General features: G+C 44.8%; 1 protein-coding gene across 1 annotated transcript; it reads left to right on the forward strand.

Annotated features, from left to right (window-relative positions):
* Positions 1 to 11,216: 11,216 nt before the first annotated feature.
* LOC100761779 (cytochrome P450 2U1) lies at positions 11,217 to 25,370 on the forward strand. Its single transcript, XM_027395720.2, has 5 exons — positions 11,217 to 11,726; positions 16,081 to 16,716; positions 19,014 to 19,175; positions 21,037 to 21,204; positions 22,890 to 25,370. Exons 1-5 carry the CDS (start codon positions 11,273 to 11,275, stop codon positions 23,066 to 23,068), a joined length of 1,599 nt encoding a protein of 532 aa, XP_027251521.1. The 5' UTR covers positions 11,217 to 11,272; the 3' UTR covers positions 23,069 to 25,370.
* Positions 25,371 to 26,100: the final 730 nt, after the last annotated feature.

Below are 26,100 nucleotides of genomic sequence, written 5' to 3' on the forward strand. Positions count from 1 at the left end.
AAGCTCCTGGTGAGCTTCCTGTGGGAGCACTTCCTGTGGGAGCACTTCCTGTGGGAGCATCATGGATTTTCCAGCACTTTCAGAAGTTCTGATGGAAGTGGGCTGTTCTGGACCCACAGTTCTCTTCTTAAGCTGCCTCTGCTAAGGACCAAAAGGCAGTTCACTGTCAGAACTGTATGCAAGGTTCCTGAGCACTTAAAATGAAAATGGGGAGACCACCCGGAGAATGCCACATCACAATCTTGTCGTCCCCCCCTCCCCCCGCATGCCCTCTACTTGAGGTGAGTGCGGGGCCCTGCTCAGGCCCAACTCCCTTCATCATCTCCTTGGACCTTCCTGGGTCCTCTTGAGGTGGTCCCACCCCAACAGGGCAGACCATCAGGAGCCTACCATCATCACAGTCTTGGGCCCGCTACTCACTCTGCTTGAGTGGACCCACCCCAGCACACTGAACAATCCAGAGTTTGCCCTCATCACAGTCTTGGCCACCCTCTGCTTGATAACTCCAAGAAAGCTTGGGCCATCCAGAGTTTCTGACATCGAAGTCTTGACTTACCTACACCCACCAGAAGAGAAGAGGAGAGGAGAGGAGAGGAGAGGAGAGGAGAGGAGAGGAGAGGAGAGGAGAGAGAGAGACCCCACCTGCACCCACTGGGAGAAGGGATGGGAAGATGACAGAATAAGAACACACTCAACAACAGAAAGACCAAAATGGCACCACCAGAGTCTAGGGACTCCACATCAGCAAGACCTGAACATCCCAGCACAGATGAAACAGAAGAGAAGGACCTTAAAAACAATTTTATGAAGATGATAGAGACCCTAAAAGAGGAAATGAGAAAAAAAAAAACCTTAAAGAAATGAAAGAAAAAATACAAAGGCATCCACATTCGTAAAAGAAACATTAAAGCTCAAATCACACATAGTACCTCACACACTTATAGTGGGAAACTTCAACACCCTACTCTTACCACTAGACAGGACCACCAGACAGAAAATTAACAAAGAAACAAAGGAACTAACAGAAGTTTTGACTCAATTGGGTTTAACAGACATCTATAAAACATTCCATCCATACACAAAAGAATATACCTTCTTCTCAGCACCACATGGAACCTTCTCTAAAATCGACCACATACTCTGCAATATAGCAAACCTCAACAGGTACAAAAAAAATGGAATAACCCCCTGTATCTTATCAGACCACCATGCTTTAAAGTTAGAATTCATGGAACTCGGTAGATGATCTCCATTCTCCTAAGCTCACGGTGTAGCTTCTGAGTGTTCATACAGTGCCTTGTTCATGCAGCTAGAAGAGTTCTATGATGAGAGCAGCATGCAGAACAGCTTGATTGTATTCCAGCAAGCAAGCAGTGACACGAGAGAGTTTGTTATGTTCATAGCAATTGAGCCCTTTTGAAGTCTGAGGAAAATTCTGCACTTAGTTTACCTAAAATACAACACAAATTGCAGGAAGGAACAATGTGCAATTGCACCATTCTTGGGTCGAGGAAGAAATAAAAAAAGAATTCAATAAGAATGAAGACACAACATACCCAAACTTATGAGACAGTTTGAAAGCAGTGATAAGAAGAAAGTTCATAGCTCTAAGTGCCCACATGAAGAAACTGGACAATAGTCACACTAGAGAATCCACAGCATAACTGAAAGCGCTAGATCAACAAAAAAAGCAAACTCAACCCAGAGGAAATAATCAAATTGAGGGCTGAAATCAATCAAGTAAAAACAAAGAAAACAATACAAAGAATCAATGAAAGAGTTGGTTTTTCTAGAAAATCAACAAGATAGACAAACCTTTATCCAAACTAACCAAAAGACAGAGAGAGAATGCAGATTAACAAAATCAGAAATGAAAAGGGGGATATAACAACAGACACTGAGGAAATCCAGAGAATCATCAGGTCATACTTTGAAAACCTGTACTCCACAAAATTTGAAAATTTAAAGGAAATGGACAATTTTCTGGATACATATCACTTACCAAATTTAAATCAAGAGCAGATAAACAATTTAAATAGACCTACAACCCCTAACGAAACAATCACAGTCATCAAAAGTCTCCCAACCGAAAAAGCCCAGGGCCAGATGGTTTCAGTGCAGAATTCTACCAGAAATTCAAAGAAGAGCTAACACCAATACTCCTCAAAGTGTTCCCCACAATAGAAGCAGAAGGGTCATTGCCAACCTCTTTACGGGGCTACAATTACCTTGGTATCCAAGACACACAAAGACACATCTAAGAAAGAGAACTACAGACCAATCTCCCTCATGAACATTGATGCAAAAATACTCAATAACATACTGGCAAATCGAATGCAAGAACACATCAGAAAAATCATCTACCATGACCAAGTAGGCTTCATATGTACTTAAGCCTAAAATACATATTTCAGAATGATTGTGTTTACTGCACACATTTGAAAATACCCAATTAGATTCGGAACAAAAGTGCAAATGATCCTAGGAGTTCTGACCATTTTGAAATACAGTGATTTGGAAACAGTACCAGTCTTTGGTTGGCCCTTTGTATGTACAAACTTTAGAGGTAATATGAAGAAAATATGAGCTTTCTTTTTTTGTCTTAGTGATTCTATGTATTAAACTTACAGAATCAAACATACAACACATACACACCCCAACTGAGCTTCAACATCCAAAGCATGCAGGAATGGTTCAACATACAAAAACCCATCAATGTAATCCACCATATAAACAAACTCGGAAAGAAAAACCACACGATCATCTCACTAGATGCTGAAAAAGCCTTTGACAAAATCCAGCACCCCTTCATGATAAATGTCTTAGACAGATTAGGGATAACAGGAACATACTTAAACATAATAAAAAGCAATATACAGCAAACATCAAACTAAATGGAGAGAAACTCAATGCGATTCCCCTAAAATCAGGAACAAGACAAGGCTCTCCACTCTCTCCATATCTCTTGAATATTGTCCTTGAAGTTCTAGATTGCGCAATATGACAACTAAGGGAGACGAAGGGGATACAAATTGGAAAGGAAGAAGAGATCAATACCAGACTCTCAATGATCTCCAAAAATTATTAGAGATTTCTCAACTACAGACCATTATTGGAGTAGAAGGGCATGATTTGAAAAACTTGAAAATGACCCTAAAAGGGGACAAGGACTTAAATAGTCCATGAACATTATCAGCTGAAGCTGAAAAGGAATTAGAATGGGTAGAAAAGAGAATACTAGAAGCACACATGGACCGTGCAGATCCAAAACGAGACTGTATTCTAGTTATATTACCATCCAGAGAATTCCTTTCAGAGATTTTGGTGCAGAGGGAGGATATCATATTGGAATGGATATTTCTACCACTTAAACAGAATAAAAAACTAAAGACATATATAGAAAAGATTTCTGATGTGATTTTAATAGGTAAATTAAGACATGGGGGAGGGGAGGGAGGGAGGAAAAAGAGAAGGGGGGAAGAGGAGGAGGGAGGAGAACAAGATGGATCAGGAAGACTGAATCTGGGGAGGAATAGCTGAGAGCAAGAAAAGAGATACTGTAATAGAGGGAGCCAGTATGGGTTTAAAGAGAAATCGGGCACTAGGGAAATGATCAGAGATCTACAAAGATGACCCCAACTAAGAATCGAGGCAGTAGTGGAGAGGCTGCCTTTGATGCCCTTCCCCTATAATGAGATTGATGACTACCTTAATTGCCATCCTAGAGCCTTCATCCAATAGCTGATGGAAGCAGAAGCAGACACCCACAGCTAAGCACTGAGCCAAACTCCTGGAATCCAGCTGTAGAGGGGTAGGAGTGATGAGCAAAGGAATCAAGACCATGCTGAGGAAACCCACAGAAACAGCTGACCTGAGCAAGTGGGAGCTCAAGGACCCTAGTCTGACAGCTGGGGAACCAACATAGGACCAAAACAAGCTCCTTGATTGTGAGTATTAGTTGGGAGTTCCCGGCAGTCTATGGGGCCTTTGGCAGTGGAACCAGTATTTATCCCTAGTGCACAATGGACTTTGGGAGCCCATTCCCTGTGGAGGGATACTATTTCAGCCCAGATACATGGAGGAGGGCCTAGGCCCTCCCCCAAATGATGTGACAGATTTTGATGATCCGCCATGGACAGTCTCACTATTGTTGGGGCGGGGGAGAGGGGTGGGAGGCATGGAAGGATGGGAGGGAGAGGGAAAGGGGGAATTGATATGAAAAAATAAGATTGTTTCTAAATTTAAAAAAAAATGAAAATGAGAGTGGTCATAGGAAAATTGGTTGTCATCCACGATTGGTGAGTGGCTTGTATTTCAGCTACTGGTTTTAGAGTCAGGGTGTAGTATTGTGTCTAATAGTCCTGGGACCAGGATTACATAGCAACCATGGGTGAAAGGCTCAGCTAGTGTCACTGGCGGGTCGGTACAACCCAGCCCCATCATATTGGGAAATAGGACAGTATCATCTCTATGCCTATTTTAATTTTTGATATTTTTTGAGACAGGGTTTTTCTGTGTAGCTCTGGCTGTCCTGTAACTCACTCTGTGGACCAGGCTAGGAGATGTACCTGCCTCTGCCTCTGAAGTGCTGGGGTTAAAGGCATGGCCCACCACTGTCCAGCTTTCTTTATACCTATTTTAACAATGGGCTCAGTTCCAAGACGATAGGGTGTTCTCTTCAGAAATCATCGCCTTCATTTGCTCCAGATGGTAAGGCCATTCTGTTTAGAGGTGACATTTTTTATCTCTGGAGAGATAGGAAAACAGTGAAGTAAGCTTTGTTCATGAGGTGCTGGCATGCCAGTGTGTGCCATACATCAGAGCTGCTGATAGGTAAAGCCATGCCATCAAGATGCACTGCCAAACTCACCCATCACTGCTGCGGGGCTTTGGATGAGATGTCTCTCATAGTTTTGGGCATTTGAATACATGTCCCCCAGTTGGTGATCCTGAGGATTAAGAGGTGTGGCCTTATCGGAGGAAGCATGGCACTGCAGGTGGGCTTCGAGAGTTATAAAGGTATGCACCATTTCTAGGTTACTCTCTCTGCTTGGTAATTTTGGTTCAGGAGGAGTCCTCTGCTTCCTGCTCCTGATGCCATGCCTGCAATGTCTTCCTCTGATGACAGACTCTTACCTCTCCAGAACTGGAAACCCAAACAAACCCTTTCTTCTCTAAGTTGCCTTGGTCACAGTATTTTATCACAGTAACAGTAGAGAAACTAATACAGCTACTAAGCCATGTACTGAAAAGTTCAGATCCCTAACCAGCAGTGGGGTCCAGGAAACAGGAAGGCAATTACTTCTTCCTTGGGTAGACTGTCATTTGATTTTACTATTGCTTCCTTGTTAATATTTTGGTAGAACTACAGTTAGGCCTAGATTTTGTTTTATCCAACTGCACCCCACCATGAGCCCTCAGCATCCCTCTTAGCTTATATTTGCCAGGCGAGCAAAGCCAAACTTCAGAGCTCCTCAGTGCAACTGCAAACAATACCCGCGTGGCATCCATCTTGACTTCCTCGGTGTCCTTCACCATGGAAGTTGGGGCACGAGGGAGTCCAAAGCAACCATGCTGACACTTTGGCTGCTGCAGTGCCCACTGCACAATAAAGCCTTGTGTCTCTGACCCAGGAGTCCACACTGACTTGTTGGCTTTTTACACAGTCTTAGGTACCTCACCAACAATGACAGCTAGCATTTCATTTTCTTCTAATAAAACACATAAAAATATAAGAAGCGTAAAATTTGCATTGCTGCCTGGGACGAATAATGGATTATATACCACTCTGTATACCTATAAAATGAACATTTAATTCCAATATGGTATGTAGTAAGGCATAAATTTTATATAAGTCAAGAATGAACTTTTTTTATTTAGCGAATACTTCATTCATTTTTGTAATCAAACCCACGTAGATAAGACCTTACATATTCAATACAGTGTGTTATCCCTATACAAATGGAAGAATGAACTTTTAATTCCAATGTGGCATGTAGTAAGACGTAGCATTTTATATACAGTCTTTGATATTTGATACACATTCTTTTTGTTTTGTTTCGTCTTTTGGTTTTTCAAGACAGGGTTTCTCTGTGGCTTTGGAGACTGTCCTGGAACTAGCTTTTGTAGACCAGGCTGGTCTCGAACTCACAGAGATCTGCCTGCCTCTGCCTCCTGAGTGCTGTGATTAAAGGTCTATGCCACCCTCGCCCAGCAATACACATTCTTTAAATTCCCCAAAAGAGTGATGTAAACAAGTCAGGAAAGAGGGGATGACCAAGTTTCATAAGATGAGAAGGTTCACCGGGTGATGGTGGCACATGCCTTTAATCCCAGCACCCAGGAGGCAGAAGCAGACAGATCTCTGTGAGTTCGATCCCAGCCTAGTCTATAGAGTGAGTTACAAGACAGACTTCAAAGCTACAGAGAAACCCTGGGGGGGGGGAGACAGGAGATGAGAAGGTTCATAAATGTTACAGATAGCCCTGGAGTTTTATTTCCACTGACTGAACTTTGCCACCTCCCTGTCATAATTCCAAGACCATAATCACTTGTTTACTAAAGTCACATCTGGCTACCTTTCAAAGGGAGAAACTTGGCTCCTTGTGCATAATGGCCTTAACCTCGAGAGAACCCTCACGTGTTTGAGCTCACATGCTCACACACAGACTGTTAAGAATAAAGCAGTCGTCAATTTCAATGTCATAGATTCAAATTGCAAAGGCTCCTCTGCCTGCTGTTTCCACATTTTTGGACGCCAGTCTGATGCATGGATTGTTTCCACTGTACCTTTCCAGTAACTTCTAGAAAAGAAGTCAGAAATTCCTAGAGTGGAATTTTTTTTCTTCCTGATAAAATGAGATCTGTTCACCCAATAAAGTGATCTGTGCCTGGCCATTTGACCCTGCTCTCTAGTACTTGAAGCTATCTGGTGTCACACTAGGAACTGAGTTACCGTAGCTGACTGCTAAGCAGTGAGCTGACCTGAAAGACCTGCTTATGTATTTGGAGATTTTGACCATTCTCCACTTGTCTTGAGACTAAATTATATCAAAGATAGTAAGCCCAAAGGTAAGAATTAGGTGTTAAAGGTCATACTGTACCACAGCAGCTTTCCTAAATGAGGTAGTGAGAAACCTGCTGTGGATCCTATTTAATACACAACTGCCCCGGCTGGGGCCTTGTTCAGTGAATGTACTTGCCAATATGCACAAGGTCCTTGGTTCCATCCCCCGAGTTTCACCTCAAAACTGCCTAAACTGGAAAAGATAAATGTAGGCACACACTTAGCCAATGGAGAAAGATTAAGTCACAGGGGAAATCTGAAAATGTCTTTAAACAAATGATAATGAAAGCCTATAGGAAGTAACAAAAACAAGTGAGTTTTACTTTGGGGGCCAGCAAGATGGCTCAGCTGGTAAAGGGGTCACTACCAAGCCTGATAATCTGAGTTGCAGTCCTAGGACCCGTGTGATGTAAAGAGAGAACTGACTCCCAGCTGATATCCTCTGACCTCCAAGTGTGCCACAGCAAGAACAAGCAAGCACACCCACAAACTGTCAGTCAGTACCCTCTGACAATCAATTGGAAACACACAAAACTGGCTAAATGTCCACATTCAAATTAAAGACGTTAGGACTCTTCTGCCAAATATAAAAATTAACCAAAAATCACTGCAGGATATTTGTTTACACTGCATGTGTGAATGCTTTGCCTCACCTGCCTAAGGCACCCGATTGGTTTAACGAAGAGCTGAATAGCCAGTAGCTAGACAGGAAAGAAAAGGCAGGACTTTTGAGTAAAGAGAGGAACTCAGGATGAATTTAGATGCACGAGGAGATCCAAGCAAGACACAGAGGGAGTCTGACATACAGAAAAAGCTACACGGCAAAAATGTTGATTAATAGAAACAGGTTGATTAAGTTATAAGGGCTAGTTGGGAACAACCCTAAGCTGAAGGCCAAACTTTCAGAATTAATAATAAGTCTCTGTGTCTTCATTTAGCATCTGGTTGTCCCCAAGAGAAAGTCTGACAAGAAAGTCCCACTACAAAGAAATGTATCAAAGACTTTAAGAGCTAAAATCATAAGACTCTCAGAAGAAGCATAGGACTCTGCATTAGTTACTGACTTCTCAAGTATGTTAATAAAAAAGCAAGCAATAAAAGAAAAGGTTGAAATTATAATCTCAACTTCAGAGTGCAGCCTATGGAGGCATGGGATGGTATGCATCTAAAGAAGTATATAGCTGGTCATGATGGTAGCTCACACCTTTAGTCCCAACTCTTGGGAAACAGAGGAAGGTGGATCTCTGTAAGTTCAAGGCCAGCCTGATCTACACACCTAGTTTCAGGCCAGCCAGGGCTACATACCCTGACTCAAAAAAAAGTATGTAATCCACACATAGCTAGTATTCTAAGAAGTGTATGCAAAGCAAACAAGAATGTTAAGTAGAGCAGGTGTTGAGTTAAAGTCAGGTGGCACTATACAGCTAAATAGTATTAATAGTGTTCCTACTTTCTCTTTGCATTGGTACTTTACAAAAGTTTCTTAATCCCTGAATCCTCTCTGTCTGTGCTTACTGACCCAGAAAGACTGTGATGTGTAGCGAATACTTCTCTGTGGCCTTACAAAGCAGTTGGACAATTGTGGTTTTACAAGTTGAGTAATTTAACACTGCTCTTGATAACAAGCTTACTTAGACAATTTGCATATACAGTTACCATCAGCTTCAGCCAAAACCCATGTAAAACCAGAAGGGAGGTAAGCGACTGACTTAAAATTACATTTGGAACGCCAGTAAAAGCAATCATTTTCCAGAATGGTGTCATCTTCTTTTCTTGCTTTCCTACCCAGAAGACCCTTCTGTGCTCTCTCCCTGTACTGCTCCTGGTTGTAACTTTATTGATTTGTTTAGAGGGGAAGATGTGGCAGTGTTGTACACTTAAGCAGAAAGGTAAACAAGGCAAAATAACTTCAGGAAGTCCCTGAAACTGACCAGATTCACTAGGCCCCTCCCTGCCAGAGAGACAGCAATAAAAGCTCAAAGTCCCCTTTAGACCCAGCAGAGTCAAGCTGCAAAGAAGACTCGTAGACAGGACCAGGTGCCTGGAAGAAGTAGAAAGCAGAGGAGCTTCCTAGAAGTGGTTTAGACCAGCTGAGACCTCTGGAAAGGACACTCCAGTCTTCTGAGTTACCTCCAAGCTAGGCAGTGTGCTCCAGGTTCCCAGCTTTTGTGAGCTGTCACCCATGCTGGGGTGGCTTGTTGATCTTTTAGTCATTTCTGCTTTTGTAAGTGACCCCTCACCCATACTGCTGAGTATGGTGAGTACTGAGTAAGTGACCCCTCACCCATACTGCTGAGTATGGTGAGTACTGAGTACTCACCCCAGTACAACTTATTCTGGTGGTATCTGTACTTTGGTCTGTCATGTGTTGCCTATCTGGAGTGAGAAAATATGTGTATTTCATCTACCCAGGGGTAGTTTGGTCACACAACGAGTAGAAAGTGTCCCTTTACCCAGCAGGAATGCCCTGCATTTAATTGGGAAAGACAGACATCCTTTCCTACAACTCCTGGGTGAGTTGTAATTGAGGTTTTAAGTGGTACCCAGTGTTAGGAAGAACAATATGGCTTTTCATATGAGTTTGTAAGATTGCCACCAAAGGCTATAGAGAAGGTAGCTTGATAGCAGAAATTTACTTCCCATGGTTCTAGAGGCCAGAAGTCCAGATCAAAGTATTTCCAGGGCCAGCTTCTGAGGCTGATGCTGCCTTCTTGCTAGGTCCTCACATGGCCTTTCTTCTGTGCCCTAGTCCCTTCACAGGCTCCAGTAATCCTGGATTAGGGGCCACCCACTTGACCCTAGGTCCACACACATAACTTAATTACATCTGATACAACCCCTCCTAGACATGAGGGTCGTAGTCTGAGGAAATGGGGACTGGTTCTTGAATATATGAACTGGGGCATAGTTATAACTCGGCACAAACACTTTCTACCTACTGTACACAGCTATTAATGAAAATAAGAGAATATTTAGGAAATGGCATGAGTGCAGTTACACAAGAGGAAGGCTGTTGGCTGTTAAATTAGGTCTGTCTTCAATCACCCTCCAGAATTAGTTGCATGCAGGATAGTCCTAGGGGAGGGGAAGGCAGGAACTCCCTAGAATGACGTAAATCTCGTGGAAGGCAGAATTTCAAAGGTAGCAGAGTCCAGTTTTATTTGTACAAAGTTGTGTAAGGATTGGAACGAGGATCTTAATCCCAAAATCTCAGCAATCCATGTGTTTGGTAACAAGGAAACCGCAGAAGATAAGGCAAACAAATGTGTCCAGTAGATTCCTCTGCCATAAAAAGGACTAAACAGTTTAAAATATTTTGTGAATTGAACTTCTCTTTAAAGAAAGATAGAATCACCATGTGTTTAGAAGAGGGAAAAGATCAAAGTTGAATTGGTCTAATACAGGAACCTGAGATGTGGATCAAAGACGAAGCACTTCCCTAGCAAAAGCAAAGCCTAGGATTTGATCCCCAACATCACAAAATGAAGAGCTTGAAAATTGGTTCAATCTTGGCCAAGCAAGGTAGCATATGCTTTTAATACCCGAATTCTGGAGGCAGAGGCAGGTAAATCTCAGGATTCGAGGTCAACCTGATCTACATTGGGAATTCTAGGCCATCAAAATAGAATTAAAAATCGGCCCACCCTTGACAATTCTAGGACCAACCTAACCAAGAGAAACCACAGCACCATGCCTGTAAATAACAGGCAGGTAAAACACTTAGAGGCCATCACCAGAGCAGATTCAAGGACCGTGTTGTTGGAATATCCGCAAGTCACATGTTTTATTATAAAATCAGCGTCTCAGGTCTGATCTGATGCTGCTGATAATCAAGCCCTCATCCGCCTTCCCAATCTGTGAGTGTTTTGATATAATCAGGACACACGCAGAAACCCACAGAAAGCCCTCACTTTCCGGAGGAGCCTGCCGCTGCTAGTGCACTATACAGGCTAGACAAAGAAACAAAGCAAACACAAACAAGCCAACAAGACAAGCTACACTCTGTTGCTTCAGGCCTCTATCAGCTGTCCGGTAGGACGGCCCCACCCCTACCTCGCGTAAGAGCAGTTGATTGGAGGATGCGGAGAAGGGCACGCGGCGCAGCCAATCCGGAGAGCGCACCTTGCCCTGCCCCTCCCCTGACCTTCGGACCATGCTGGCGGGCGACAGGCGTCTGCTGCGGAGCTAGACGCGGGCGCCTAGAGCATGTCCTCGCCCGGGGATCCGCATCCCGCGGCTGGGGAGCCGCCGGGAGCTGGGCCGCGCTTGCGGGCTGCGGGAGGGGCGCTGCTGCTTTGCGGGCTGGCGGTGCTGCTGGGCTGGGTCTGGCTGCGGCGGCAGCGCGCATGCGGCATCCCTCCGGGGCCCGCACCCCGGCCCCTCGTGGGGAACATCGGGCACTTGCTGGTGCCGCGCTTCCTGCGGCGGCAGTTCTGGCTGGGCGCGGGCGGCCAGAAGGACACGGACGCCGTGGCCACGCACGTGCGCCTGGCCAGGCTGGCCGGGGTCTACGGCAATGTCTTCAGCTTATTCATCGGCCACCGCCTGGTGGTGGTCCTCAGCGACTTCCACAGCGTGCGCGAGGCGCTAGTGCAGCAGGCCGAAGTGTTCAGTGACCGTCCGCGCATGCCGCTCATCTCCATCATGACCAAGGAGAAGGGTGAGCAGGCCGGTGCTGGAGGCTAGTTTCTAGCGGGAGATCAAAGTGGGAGAGCCACGGGAAAGTTAGGGGTGGGGGGGCATGCCGAAGTGTGAAATCAGGGGCCACCCTCCTGCGAGCCAGCCCTTCTCTGTCCCGCGCGAGGCCTCCTCACTCATAGGTCTGTGACCCCGGCATTTCTAACTTTGGTCGCGTTAGAAAAGGGAAGAGAAAATTGTTTTCACCCAGTGAAGGAACTCTAGCCAGCCCGAGCATGGCAAACATGGCTCTCCCGAGCATGGCAAACATGGCTCTCTCTGGCAAGCCTTGCCCTTTCCCCCATTCCCTCTGCCTTCCTAAAAACAGCTAGATTACAGCCCTAAAGGTCCGTTCCCTCGTTTGGCCACTTCCTCCTCCCAAGGCTGACTACCAGAGTTCAACTATCAAAGTATTGAAGTCCAGCAATCAAAAGTCCCCTTTGGCCACCTTCAGTAACATGCACAATCAAAACTAACCAGCTCATCCTATCACTGGGTTTCTCATTTTACCTTTATAAACTGCCATTTGCCTATGGGCCACATCTGCCTCCTCTCTATCCAGAGACACTCCTTTGTCATCACTCCCCGACAAATATCCCTTCCCCCTCTCTTGCCCCTTTTCTCTCCCCCTGTTCCCTTCCCCTTCTCCCGTCTACTCTGTCTCCTGTGTTTGTCTCTTATTCCCTGCCCGGTGTCACTCTGGGACAAATAAATCTTTGTGCTGAGAACTTGGTCTTGGGGTGGCTTGAACTGACTTCAAGGCCCCCCTCTACCCAGTGACTTTCAACTCCAAAAGTATAAGAAAGTCTAGAAGCCAGCCGGGCAGTGGTGGCACACACCTTTAATCCCAGCACTTGTGAGGCAGAGGCAGGTGGATCTTCAGTGAGTTCAAGGCCAGCCTGGTCTACAAAGCAAGTTCCAGGACAGTCAAGACTGTTACACAGAGAAACCTTGTCTCAAAAAAACAATAATAAATAAATAAATAAATAAATAAAGTAAATAATATAAAGTCCAGAAGCCAACAGGAGCCTGTTGAACCAAATGTTTTTGTTCCTAGTCTCTCTAATAATTTCACAAAAAGACATGGCTGCTGTCTATCCATGTCTTAAGAGCTTGCCTGAAATTAAGTTTAAAAGAATACTGGGGGAGGGACAGAGGATATTTCAAGACTGTGCCCGACAGTTTCTACTCTGCCCCCATACTCCATGTGTATCTCCCTCTGCAGACACTGAAGTGTTGATCTTGACTCTTCAGCCATCTCCCAATCCTGTATTCTATCTTTAGACACTGAAGTACAAGACTGAAGCCGTCACTTTACTTCCTGGTGGGTGGCATATGTGCTTCTGTTCAGGACTTCACATTTCGGCATCCCCTCCCTCACCTGATTCCTAAGTTTCCTATGGAAACTCCCCCGTCAGGGCCCCAGAGAGGCTCTGGAATTAGAGGCACCTGTAATCCGAGGAGACAGCATGAGCATTGGGCTAACACAGGTGGGATTTGGATGTTACATAACCTGTACTTAGCTCTTGTTCCTAAGACCACTCCAGCCTCTGCAGGAGACGGAAGATGAATGCTCTGGGTTACACTGCACCATATTGGCCTCTTGGCTAGAGATGGGTTCAAGACAGAGGACATATGACAGCCCCTGTGCAAGATGCTTCTAGATTAAGACAGAAAGAAGTCTTTGGAAGTTTACTCTGTATGAAATTTAGGCCAAGAACATCCAACTAATCTGGCCACTCATGAAAGAAGACAAGGAAGTGTATCTTGGCTTGGACCTCCAATGTTCTCTATACCCCAATCCAATTTAAGTGGCAGCTCCTTGACTTTATAGCTGTCGGCCACAGTGAACAGAACTGATGTTCGGAATAGAGTTCCAAATGCTGAGACATCTGGCTACTGTAGTTGGACTTTCTTTGTACTACCAGTTCTCAAATGGCATAGAGAGTTCTTATTAATTATGAAAGCTAGGCCTTAGCTTAATCTTGTTCCCAAATAGCTCTTATAACTTAAATGAACCCTTTTATATTAGTCTACATTCTGCCACCAGGATCATTACCTCTCCATACTATATATCCAACTCCCTCTGCTGCTCTCTGGTGAATCCAGAAGTCCCGCCTATTCTCTCTTGCCTATCTATTGGCCCTTCAGCTCTTTATAAAACCAATCAGAAGGTGCATTTCACACAGTGTGCTCAAATGTCCAGCAACAGGCTACCAGCCAAGTGGTGAGCTCCAGATGCAGTAAGAGATAGTCAATTGACTAAGGCAGAGAGTGGTGTTTCTCATGGTCTCTCTCTGCTTACCTTTCCCAGAATTCTCCTTGTCTCCTAGTCCTGCCTATCTTCCTGACTCCATTGGCCAATAAGAGAAACATACATACAGAATGGCATCATCCATCAACTTACGCTTATCAAAAAGATCACATGATGAGAGAGGTTAACTGTATTTAAAATATATAGGAAGAAAATATCCACACAGTAGGTATGAATGGTGAAATAAACCCATCAATGACCCACACAGAAAGGCAAATGAAAATGTACACTTCAACCCTCTAGTGGTGAAAATAAAAAACTACAAATACTGAGTGATGGCTGCTGCTTAGAACAAACGGCATCCATATACTTACTTGTAGGTGTTCTTCTGCTCCACTCTTACTCTATCTAGGACAGTAATTTGACAATGTGTATTCATGTGATGGCTCATAGTGATATCTTTAAAATTTGGAGGAAGTCCATATTCAACCCTGCATTTATCTACATAGATGTTTATACTGAAATGTTTCTCTTTTTCCCACTGCTGGGGATTGAACTCAGGGCTTTGTGCATGGTAGTTATGTACTGTATGACTGAGCCGAACCCTCACTCTTGAAGGACACCTCATAGCGGTACTTACAGAATAAAAGAACTCAACAAGAGAACCAGGTCAGCATTTCCTGTGCACTGTCCTGCACACCACATGCAAAGGACTCAGAACATGGTGGTGTTGGTAGTTTGGATGTGGAATGTCCTCCACAGGCTCATGTGTTTCAACACTTGGTCCTAGCTTGTGATACTGTTTGGGTGGCTTTGCTGTTCCTTAGTCTGCGGCATTGGGGTCCTGAACATGGTCATGCTCAAGTCAGCAACACACATTGTCCAGGACTTCATCTGCTCCCCACAGGAGGAAAACTGGCCAACATGATAAAGGACATCGTGGAAACTAAAAGGATGAAGTGGGTAGCGGGAAGTAAGACACCCTTGATAATAGTTGGTCCATCGAGGAGCAGTTCTGTTGGGCTCCATGGTAGGAGATGCACATGTTCGGATCAAGTAGGATGCAGCTCTTGAGTTCAGGTGCTTCAGATTTTTGCCCTCAGCCTACATTTGATTACTTAACATTTACTGACCCCTAGTGGTTCTCTCCCAGATGGGGTGTTCATTTATTCAGCCAATGCTTTAGCAAGTGTCTGCTGTGTACACAGCACTGCAGAAGCTGGGGTTTGAGTGGAAAGCCAGGTGGTGTGCTTTCTGCATCTGTGTCAGTCTGGCACTGTGGTTATACTTCTGTGCATGGTGCTTAGAATATGGCATTTTGAGTATGTGTTGTGGAATATCACTTTAACTAGGCAAAGATGTATTTGTTTATGCTGCATTTATTTATTTAACTATGTGTTGCTTTGCCTGCCTAAGGCACTTGATTGGTCTAATAAAAAGCTGAACAGCCAATAGCTAGTCAGTAGAGGGATAGGTGGGACTGGTGGGCAGAGAGAAAAGAACGAGGGAGAAACAGAGAGATGCCTGGAGCCAGCCAGCCAGGCAGCCACCAGCCGGCCATACATGGGGTAGGACATACGGAATGAAAGAAAGGTAAAAAGCCCTGAAGCAAAATATAGATGAAGAGAAACAGGTTAAAATAAGCTATCAGAGCTAGTGGGACAAGCATAAGATAAGGCTGAGCATTTACTTAGCAATAAGTCCCCGTGTCATGATTTGGGAGCTGTTTGGTGGTACAAAAGAAAGCCTGCTAAAAGTATGGGTGCTTTTTGTTTGAAAGATGTTTAAAGCCTGAATCTACTGTTGTGACATATAGAGATATTTAAGTTCGCAATAATTTTAGTCATCAAAACTCATTGCTTTTCATTTTCCCAGAAGTTATAATAAATAATAACTTTATAGCAAGTGACCCTAACTTAGACTCAGCGTTTATTGGGAGCAAATGTCTTTATACTGAAACATGAACCTGGCTGCTTGTCTTTATCTGCATATGAACTTTGGCCAAGAGACCTTGAACATACCTCCTGGTATGTCCTGCTTGCTGTTCCCAGGCTTTGCTCTCACCTTCCTCTGTCTTTCACAGGAATTGTGTTTGCACACTATGGTGCAGTCTGGAAGCAGCAGAGGAAGTTCTCCCATTCGACACTTCGTCATTTCGGTTTGGGAAAGCTTAGCCTGGAACCCAAGATTATTGAGGAGTTCAAGTACGTAAAAGAGGAAATGCAAAAGCACGGAGACGCCCCCTTCAGCCCCTTCCCCATCATCAGCAATGCCGTCTCTAACATCATCTGTTCCTTGTGTTTCGGCCAGCGCTTCGATTACACGAACACGGAGTTTAAGAAGGTGCTGGACTTCATGTCTCGAGGGTTAGAAATCTGCTTGCACAGCCAGCTCTTCCTGATTAACTTATGCTCCTGGTTTTACTACCTTCCCTTTGGGCCCTGTAAGGAACTGAGGCAGATTGAAAGGGACATCACCTGCTTCCTTAAAAACATCATCAAAGAGCATCAGGAGTCTCTGGACGCCAGCAACCCTCAGGACTTCATAGACATGTACCTTCTGCATGTGGAGGCGGAGAGGAGAGCCAGCAGCAGCACCAGCTTCAGTGAGGACTACCTGTTCTACATCATTGGGGACCTCTTCATTGCTGGCACTGACACCACAACCAACTCTTTGCTTTGGTGCCTGCTGTATATGTCACTGAACCCTGACGTGCAAAGTAATTGGTAGATTTGTTCTTTCCTCAGGCTAAAGGCAGGTTATAAAACCAGGTCGCAACCTCTGTGATCTGCTGGCTCCGGGCACTCATGTTTCCAGGTTGGAAAACAACTTGCATTTTTATAGGGAGCTTAAGATGTGAACAGTGAAGCCCCCGAGTTTCTAGATGGGCTAGTGCTCGCTCACCCCTGCTTCAGGCTCCACTGTCCAGGTCCCTGTGGGATCCATGGAAGTGAAGAACCGTCAGGAAGTGGGTGTTTTAGGGCTAAGCAAATCATAATGTACATCCGAACCTTTTCATCCTGTTCTGAAAATGGAGAACACAGGCCCCCCAAAGCCAGTGAAAGTCACAGCTGGTACCACCACATCAGCCCAGGGACAGCACGTGGCAGTGGCAGTTAACACCAGATGAGTACGGGAGCGTGGTAGATTGGTTTCTTCTTTAGCTGTCACTAGTCACCACAAACCTTGTCACTTAAACACACCTGAATTTATTCTAAGACTATCTCAGAAGTGTGGTGTGTGCTTCCCTGGACTATAGACAGGGGTGTTGAGCAGGCTGTGTCGCTCTCTGGAGGCCCTAGAGGAAAATCCATTTCCTTACTCTTTCCGGCTTGCTTGACTTGTGGTCATTTTCTCTGTCTCCAGAGTCAGTGAAGCTGCAGCACTCTGACCAGGCTTCCGTGTTCAGATCTCCTTCTAACTTAAATTTGGCTGGGGAAGACGATCTGATTAAAGCCCATGTGCTTAGTAACGGGTTCATGTTCTGAGAATATGACATTGGATGATTTCATCACTGTAATCACAGAGTACGCTTAAAGGAAGGTAGTGTCACTAGGCAATACCGCCTTACAGGACCATACTTGTTTGTATGTTCTGTGATCAACTAGTGTTATCCCATAGCATATAACTGTACGTACAGGGAGATACACTGACTAGCTCAGGATGTGTTCCCCATGTTTACATCCTTAATTTAGTTGGGTCAGCGAAATCCCTTCAGCTATGCACTATCAGTGGGATATGATTTGAAGGTATCCCCAAAAGGTTCATGTGCTGGAAATTTGGTCGTTGGTGGTGTCACATTGAGGAAGTAGAACCTTGAGATACCTGAAGCAAGGTAATTAGTCACAGGAACCTCAGAAAGCTTATTCTGGAGACAAGGATTCCTGAGGAGTTCAAGTACATGAAGGAAGAAATAGAAAAGCATGGTGGAATCCCTTTCCCACGCCAGCTCTCACTTCCCCCAACAGGTTAATGTAGTTCTCACGGGACCCTAGTTAGTTCCCATGAGAGTGGGTTTTTACAAAAGGAGCAGCCTTGGCCGGAGTCCCTCTGGATTCCTGTTTGCCATGTGACCTGTCCCTGCTAACTGCAGGGCTTTGATGTAACCAAAGAGCTGCTGTTCTTAGACTTGGGTCTTCCAAAACTGTGAGCTTCAAGTTTGCTGTTACAGAGACTGAAAACAGACCAAGACACCATGGAAGGGTATCCCATTTACAAAGCATCAGGGGATGGAGTTGTGAACTCCTTTAAGGGTCCATTTTTTCCTTACTGTAGTCGTCATTGTGGCTACCTATTTTAACTATCTATTACTAAGCAACAGATTATTCCCAAACTTAGTTGCCTAAAACAGTAACTTTGTTATTATATAAAGTTTTTGAGTCTCAAGAATCCAGGTTGGTGAGGAGTACACACACTCACATGAACCTAGCTAGCTTTTCAATGCTGCAACAAAGTGGGATTGCTAATCTACTTACATGAGAGAAGTATTTTGGCTGGTGGTTTCTGGCATTCAGTCTATGACCAGTTGGCTCTATTGCCATGGTGCCTGTGGTTAAGACAGTGCATTGTGGAGGGGAATTTCCTCTGGGCAGATGCAGAAGACATGGAAGTTCCAGAGTTGCACAATTCTCTTCAAGGGCATACCCCTTGAACCTAAATCCTCCCACAAGGTTCTCCCTTATAATGACACCACTGTGGAGAACAGGTGTGCAACCACAGGCTTTTGAAGGATGTCTTCAACTACAGCAACCCCACAGGTAGGGTTTCTTGGGTATTCTGAACTTCCATGTGATGTTACAACTTAGAGAGTCACATAAGAGTTGACTGTTGGGTGCCCCTGAGTCCAACATGCTGTTTCTTCTGCACGTCTGTCCTGCAGAGCTCCAGCCCAATGGCTTATGTCTCTACCAATCTTGAATGAGGCCACAGTTATCCCTCACTGGGTAAAGTTTGCATAACAGTGCTGACTCGGCACTCCCGGGCTTATCTGTGCTTTCTTCTTTCCTTTTTGCATAGAAAAAGTTCATGAAGAAATTGAAAGGGTCATTGGTTGTGACCGGGTTCCTTCCCTCACGGACAAGGCCCAGATGCCATACACAGAAGCCACCATCATGGAGGTGCAGAGGCTATCCATGGCAGTGCCACTTGCCATTCCTCATATGACTTCGGAGAAAACAGGCAAGTCAGGAGCCTGCCTTCTCTGCATGCCCCTGAGGGTGCGCAGTGTGGGGAGGGCTGTGATCACAGCAGAACTAGCTCTGTGATCCAGGCTGAAAGGTCCAGGGATTGTTTTGACACTTAATGGTCATCATTGGTGCAGGCACCGTAGTCGTTACCAGGATGGCCTCTGGTACACTCACACTTACATTAGCAAAATATGATGTCATCCTCCAAGTCAGCTATTTGGGCAGACGAAATTCTGGAGTTGACAGTGGCCCCTTTAGTCTTCCCCAAATTTGCCCACTTTGGTTTTTAAAATTCTGCAACCAAAGTGTAATTATTTAAAAATTGAAATGTCCCAGCCTGATTCTAGGGTCAGGAACTTTAACCTATCACATGGTGGAGTCCAGCATGCCTTTAACCCTCTTTATAAGGAAGGATGCTACACACCTGTAATCCCAGGGAGGCTGAAGCAGGAGAATTGTAACTCTGTTTCAAAGAGACAGACAGAGGTTGATGGCAAGGGCAAAATTTAAGGCTTCTTGAGACAGAATGCAAATTAGACTCAACTGTAGTAGCCGGCACCTGTGTGGTATTAGCCAGCCTGCAGCTGGTACTAGTGCAATTTGAGTTCCCTGCAGGTCTTTTTTCTTAGTATGCCCTCCCCATCAAATTGGACAGAAAAGCCTGTAAGCTGTTCCATCCTGTGCTGGACAGTTTTATGTCAACTTGACACAAGCTAATGTCATCTGAGAGGAGGGAACCTCACTTAAGATTGGGCTGTAGGCAATCCTCTAGGGCAGTGGTTCTCCACCTTCCTAATGCTCTGACCGTTCTGCCTTATTACAGTTCCTCAGGTGGTGACCTCAGCCATAAAATTATTTTCGTTGCTACATCATAACTGTAATTTTGCTAGTTATGAATCATAATGTAAATGTCTGATATTTCTGATGGTCTGAGGCAACCCCTGTGAAAGGGTCGTTCTACCCCCATAGGGGTCTCCACCCACAGGTTGAAAACTGCTGCTATAGGGCATTTTCTTAATTAGTGATCGATGGGTGAGGGCCCAGCCTATTGTAAGTGGTGCCATCCCTGGACTGGTGGCCCTGGGTTCTATAAGAAAGCAGGCTGAGCAAGCCATGTGAGCAAGTCAGTAAGCAGCACCCCTCCATGGCCTCTGCATCAGCTCCTGCCTCCAGGATCCTGACCTGTGAGTTCCTGTCCTGACTTCCTTCAATGATGGACACTGAAATGAAAGTGTAGCTGGGGGGTGGTGGAGATGATCACCTTTAATCCCAGCACTCAGAGGCAGGCAGATCCCTGTGAGTTTGAGGCCATTATGGTCTATAAAGCCAGTTTCAGGACAGGCTCCAAAGCTATGGAGAAACCCTGTCTCAAAAAAAGACCAAAAAAACAAAAAACAAACAAACAAAAAAAGGAAATGAAAAGTATAAGACAAATAAACCCTTTCTTTCTAAGTTGCTTTAGTCATGCTATTTCATTACAGTAATAGTAACCTTAACTAAGACACGTTTCTGTGTAATTTTTAAGAGTATATAAATCTTGGGGAAAGTTTACCTAGAATGTCCTATTTCTGTTTTAGTGTTTTCTTGATTATAAGTTTTATGGCCTGACTTGGCTCATAGGGCCTGACTTGATCCAACACCTAACTCCACCACTCCCATCTCAGGCTGGGTCTGGGGCAAAGCAGAGAGAAAGTACTGATTGATAAGATCTTACCCCTCCCCTCAAGAACCTCAGAATTTGGTCTCCATCAATTACAGTGTTAAGGAGGTAAATAATTTCACTCTTAACACAGTGATGTTTGAAGAAAACCAATAGTGAGAGTGAGGCACTGACTTCTCTTTGTTGTCTGCAGTCCTCCAAGGATACACTATTCCTAAAGGCACAGTGGTCATCCCCAACTTGTGGTCGGTACACAGAGACCCAGCCATTTGGGAGAAGCCAGATGACTTCTGTCCTGATCGGTTTCTGGATGACCAGGGACAACTCTTGAAAAAAGAAACTTTTATTCCTTTTGGGATAGGTCAGTTAAACCTTGGTTTTAAATTTGTTCTTAACTTCGTCATTATTGTGTGTGCATACCCACGTGTGCATGAGCGTGCGTGCACGTGTGTGTACTCGAGTGTGTTTGAGCTATGTATATGTAAGTGTAGGTGTAGCGAACAGCAGGGTTCTCACCCACTGAGTTGCCTTGCTGGCCCAACTTTTTGTTTCTTCAAAAAATAAAAAACAAAAGTAGAGCTGTGGACAGCAGTGACTCAGTAGTGGCGTGTTCTGTTTGCCTTGCATGTTTGAGCCCCTCGGTTCCATCCCCAGGAGAGACAGAAGAAAGGAGGGAGGAGTTGGACTTAATCTTTATGACTAGAAATCTTCCTTTCCTGGTTGCTTAGGCTCTTTGGGGCCTAAGAAGCAGGGGAGGTTAATGGACTACTTGTGTTAAGCACAACTTTTTAAAAATTACATTTTATTTACTTACTTTGTGTGTGTGTGTGTGTGTGTGTGTATCTGTGTGTGTGTGTGTGTATCTGTGTGTGTGTGAGTGTATCTGTGTGTGTGTGTGTATGTGTGTGTGTGTATCTGTGTGTGTGTGAGTGTATCTGTGTGTGTGTGAGTGTATCTGTGTGTGTGTGTATCTGTGTGTGTGTGTATCTGTGTGTGTGTGTGTATGTGTGTGTGTGTGTGTGTGTATCTGTGTGTGTAGGTGTGTGTGTATCTCTGTGTTTGTGTGTGTATCTGTGTGTGTGTATCTGTGTGTGTATCTCTGTGTTTGTGTGTGTATCTGTGTGTGTGTGTGTATGTGTGTGTGTGTGTGTGTATCTGTGTGTGTGTGTGTATCTGTGTGTGTGTGTATCTGTGTGTGTGTGTATCTGTGTGTGTGTGTGTATGTGTGTGTGTATCTGTGTGTGTGTGTGTATCTGTGTGTGTGTGTGTATCTGTGTGTGTGTGTATGTGTGTGTATGTGTGTGTGTGTATCTGTGTGTGTGTGTTGTGTGTGTGTGTATGTGTGTGTGTATGTGTGTGTATCTGTGTGTGTGTGTGTGTATCTGTGTGTGTGTGTGTATCTGTGTGTGTGTGTGTATGTGTGTGTGTGTGTGTGTGTATCTGTGTGTGTGTGTTGTGTGTGTGTGTATGTGTGTGTGTGTGTGTTTGTGTGTGTGTGTGTGTTGTGTGTGTGTGTGTGTTAGGGAGGGAGTCAGATGCCCCAAGACACACCCGAGGACAAACTTGAAACAGTTGGCTCTCTCCCGCCATGTGGGTCCCAGGGATTCAGTTTGGGTTGTCAGGTCTTGGGTGTCTGGGCACCAGTGTCAGTAAGTGCCTCTACCATGTCATAGGCCTGAGAACAGGTCCTGGTCTACTAGGCTGGTTGGGGAGTGGGGGGAGCTTCTCTACCTTCAGGTCTTTCTTTAGGTTCCTGGATTGAGACACACAAAATCCTTTCTGTGGAAATGGAAGGTTCCAGAAACTTTGATCTGACTCTGACTCTTCCCCTGAGTCCTCCAGGTGGCTGGGAAGGAGAGATAAGTAGTACTGCAGCCGAGTGACTATTGCTTGGGATCCAACTAGCTGTGTGGACAGACAACCTGAAGGAGACTGTGGCTTATGTGGCGATTTTACTTTAAAACCCTCCACAGACTCAAGTTAGACACTTGCTACAAAAGAACAGGATTGTATGGTAATCTTCCCTTCTTCTCTGATCTCTTTTAGGGAAGCGGGTGTGTATGGGAGAGCAGCTGGCAAAGATGGAATTATTCCTGATGTTTGTGAGCCTGATGCAGAGTTTCACCTTCGCTTTACCCAAAGGTTCTGAGAAGCCCATCATGACTGGGAGATTTGGTCTCACACTAGCCCCGCATCCATTTAATGTAACTGTCTCAAAGAGATGAAGATGCCACTGAGGAGAGAGGAGGGGGCAACAGCTAGATGTGCCCTAGGCAGAATTCCATGCTGTTGAGCATGGGCCCAGCAACTCAGCACTGCCAAGAGAGGCTCCAGACGAGAGACCTGGAGGAAAAGGGTGCCACCCCGTGGATGCCTCCTGCCCACCGGGAAGCATGGATGCTGGATTTAGTCATGTAGATCCCATCAGGAGCAGACCTTGTCTCTCACCCTCCATCATTTCATGGTAAACTGAGGGTAATGAGATTTCTCATGGCCTCTCTGCTATTAAAAAAAAAAAAAATGCTGGGCAATTCAGATTTGTCCTCAGACCTTTCAGGGCCCCTGACAACATGGAAGTGCGTTCAGCATGGACACTTGGTCAGAAAGGGTTGCAGGCCTAGGTTATATTGAAAGAATTTTTTTCTTTTTTTTTATTTCTTTTGTTTTTTAGCATAGGTTCTGTGTCAGTTTCTTTGGGCTTGTCTTATGAGTATCTTTTGCATTTAGGGCTGGGTTCTTTACTTTCGATAGAGCTAGGATGAAACGTCCCCTTTCCCTGTGTGTTGAGGAAAAAGAAGCATTCTCCTGAGGTCATTGTCTGCCTGTGTCTGCTCTCTGTAACCGAGTGGTCATCAAGCCTGGTGCACAGCCAGGTCTGCTCCGCCCAGCTGTGTGCAGAGGCGCAGCTCTGCCCTGACTTGGGCCCTGGCTGCTGTCCCAAGAAACCTGATAATGGAATTGATCAAAAAGGGATTTCTCATTCAAAGGAGTCCGACCCCTCTTTTCCTGCTGTGTCACCAGCCGTCGTATGACTGACTTGAATATTCTCCAAGACAAGAAGCCATTTCTTGATAAGAGGGCCTCTAGTGGCCCTTCCAGGGGCCACATGGAAATGTGGGAAAGAATTGACCATCATGGAGAAATACTGTGGACCTTCTGCTCCTAGGGCTAAGGCTGAACAGTGTCAAAGCATCCTTCACATCAACCGCGGGAGCCCGGTGTGCCCAAGGCTGGCCCTTCCCACGGTCTCTGAAGACCTGTGGAAGGAGCCGTGCTGATACTCAGCGACCCTATATGGATGTTTTCTTTGTGTGTATATGTAATCCACACACTAGAGGGGCCGAGGCTTTGCAATGTTAAGCCCCACAATTATAAAACGCCATCACTGGGTCTGTGAAACATTTGGCCTTGTGACCGGAAAGCACTTTCTGAGCCTTCTCAGTATTGACCCCACAGGGTACCTGTGTCCTCAGTTACCTGTGTCCCTTTTCATCCCAGTGGACTTCTTGGGGCCAGGCTCCACACTGCTGCCTCTTCCTCACCATGCCTTATTCTTGGTAGATGTCCAGGCCTCTGGGGAGTGAGCTAGGGAAGGCACTTCAGGGAAGAGCCCATGTATGCATTTATTACTGTCACTTTAGGATAGTTTTAAACCAGTATAATTTGCCATACCTGTTTAAGACATCGTTTTAAAACATACTGGACTTTTTTTTATCATTTAAAGTAACCATTTTAAACAAATTTAGAATGATGCCTTAGCAGCTAAAACATAATACAGAACGAAAGCTTCCAGCATCTTCCCACAGACTTCTTGCCCAGGTACCCAGGCAGATTCCCAAACGCTTACTGAGCTAGAAATAATAGCTACTGAATAAAGATCTAATATGAGTAAAAAGGAAATGTGGACTATTATATAATCACGTATTGACTAATTTTTGATGCTGTGTTCTTTATATTACGCACCATACTGTTTTCCTTTTCATAAGTTATAAGCATTTTCAAAAGAGATGCATGAAATACAGCTAATCTTTAGGTACCCTGGAGATTGTTTTAGACCAGCATACTGAATATAAGAGGGACTGAGTGAGGCTGAAGACACTGTGGATAAAATGGCTTGTGGATGGTATGCTACTCCTTAAGCAGAATAGTTTGTCCCGATCAGAGAGTTGTGTGATTCTAAACCTCAGCATTTGCAAGCTCCTGCTCCACTCACACGTGGATTTCTGGACCTCTCAACCAAAGACTTCACACCATACTTGAAAGAGACTCTGCCTTCTGTCAGAATCCCTCGTTTATCCAGCAGTTTAATACTGTGCCTCAAGGTGTAGCACTCTGAAAATGTATACATTTTGCCACAGATGGACTGTGCTTTTCCCAAACCTACTGATATTTTATGATTTTGCACTTCTTGCTTTATCTGAAATGTGAAAGTGACTTTAGTTAGTTTCGTTTTTGAGTCTAACAAGGTCTAAACCTCATCTTTACTGACGTTCTTGGCATTCTTATTAAACTTTTAATTTTAACGGAGGGGTTGTGTCTGGTTTGTGTTTGTTTTTAGTTGCTTGCCAATTTTTTTTTTTTACCAATTTTTAGTCAAAAAGGAAGAGGAAACAGACCTTCAGAGAGAGTACATAATGTAGTACAGGCCTGGCCTTTACATAGGAGAGTAACTCTTTAAAACATCCCCTCAAAAGACCTGGTGCAGAGAGATGTCCAGACAAGCCAGGTTTTCTATAATTTATTTGATGCGCGTAAATGTTTTGCCTGATGTACAGCTGTGCAGTGCACACACGCTTAGTGTCCACAGGGGCCAGAAGATGTCATCCCCCAGGACTGGAGTTACAGATATTTATGAGCTGCCATGTGGGTGCTGGGAACTGAACCTGGGTCCATTGTAAGAGCAACAAGTACTTTCAACTGCTGAGCCCAATTTTCTTATATCTCACACCAAACCACCAAACCACCAAACCCCTGCACAGGTAAGAGAAGAGTGGGTCTTGTGTAAGCCTATCTGAGTGCCTATCTCTAGAGGTTAGCCAGGGATATCACCAAGATTATTGTCTGTTGATTGAGATGAACGGTGTGTATGCATCCACAATGCTGCCTGGTGCACTTTCTGACATATCCCTATCTATTTGAAGACTAGAGCCAGAAAAATGGAGGACATTTGCCTTCTATCTTCTTGCTGAATGCCATTAACCAAGGAAGGTGAAGCTCATGTCAGAGGGAAAGACTGAAAGTGAGACACTGTGTGGTT

This window comes from Cricetulus griseus (genome assembly GCF_003668045.3).
Source record: "Cricetulus griseus strain 17A/GY chromosome 1 unlocalized genomic scaffold, alternate assembly CriGri-PICRH-1.0 chr1_0, whole genome shotgun sequence".
In the NCBI taxonomy this organism is placed as follows: domain Eukaryota; kingdom Metazoa; phylum Chordata; class Mammalia; order Rodentia; family Cricetidae; genus Cricetulus; species Cricetulus griseus.

Excerpts from the sequence above, each read along its gene's own strand:
- LOC100761779 (XM_027395720.2), top strand. The coding sequence starts at position 11,273 with ATGTCCTCGCCCGGGGATCCGCATCCCGCGGCTGGGGAGCCGCCGGGA. Across the intron at positions 11,727-16,080 it reads CATCATGACCAAGGAGAAGG|GAATTGTGTTTGCACACTAT; the intron begins GTGAGCAGGCCG and ends TGTCTTTCACAG. Across the intron at positions 16,717-19,013 it reads ACTGAACCCTGACGTGCAAA|AAAAAGTTCATGAAGAAATT; the intron begins GTAATTGGTAGA and ends CTTTTTGCATAG.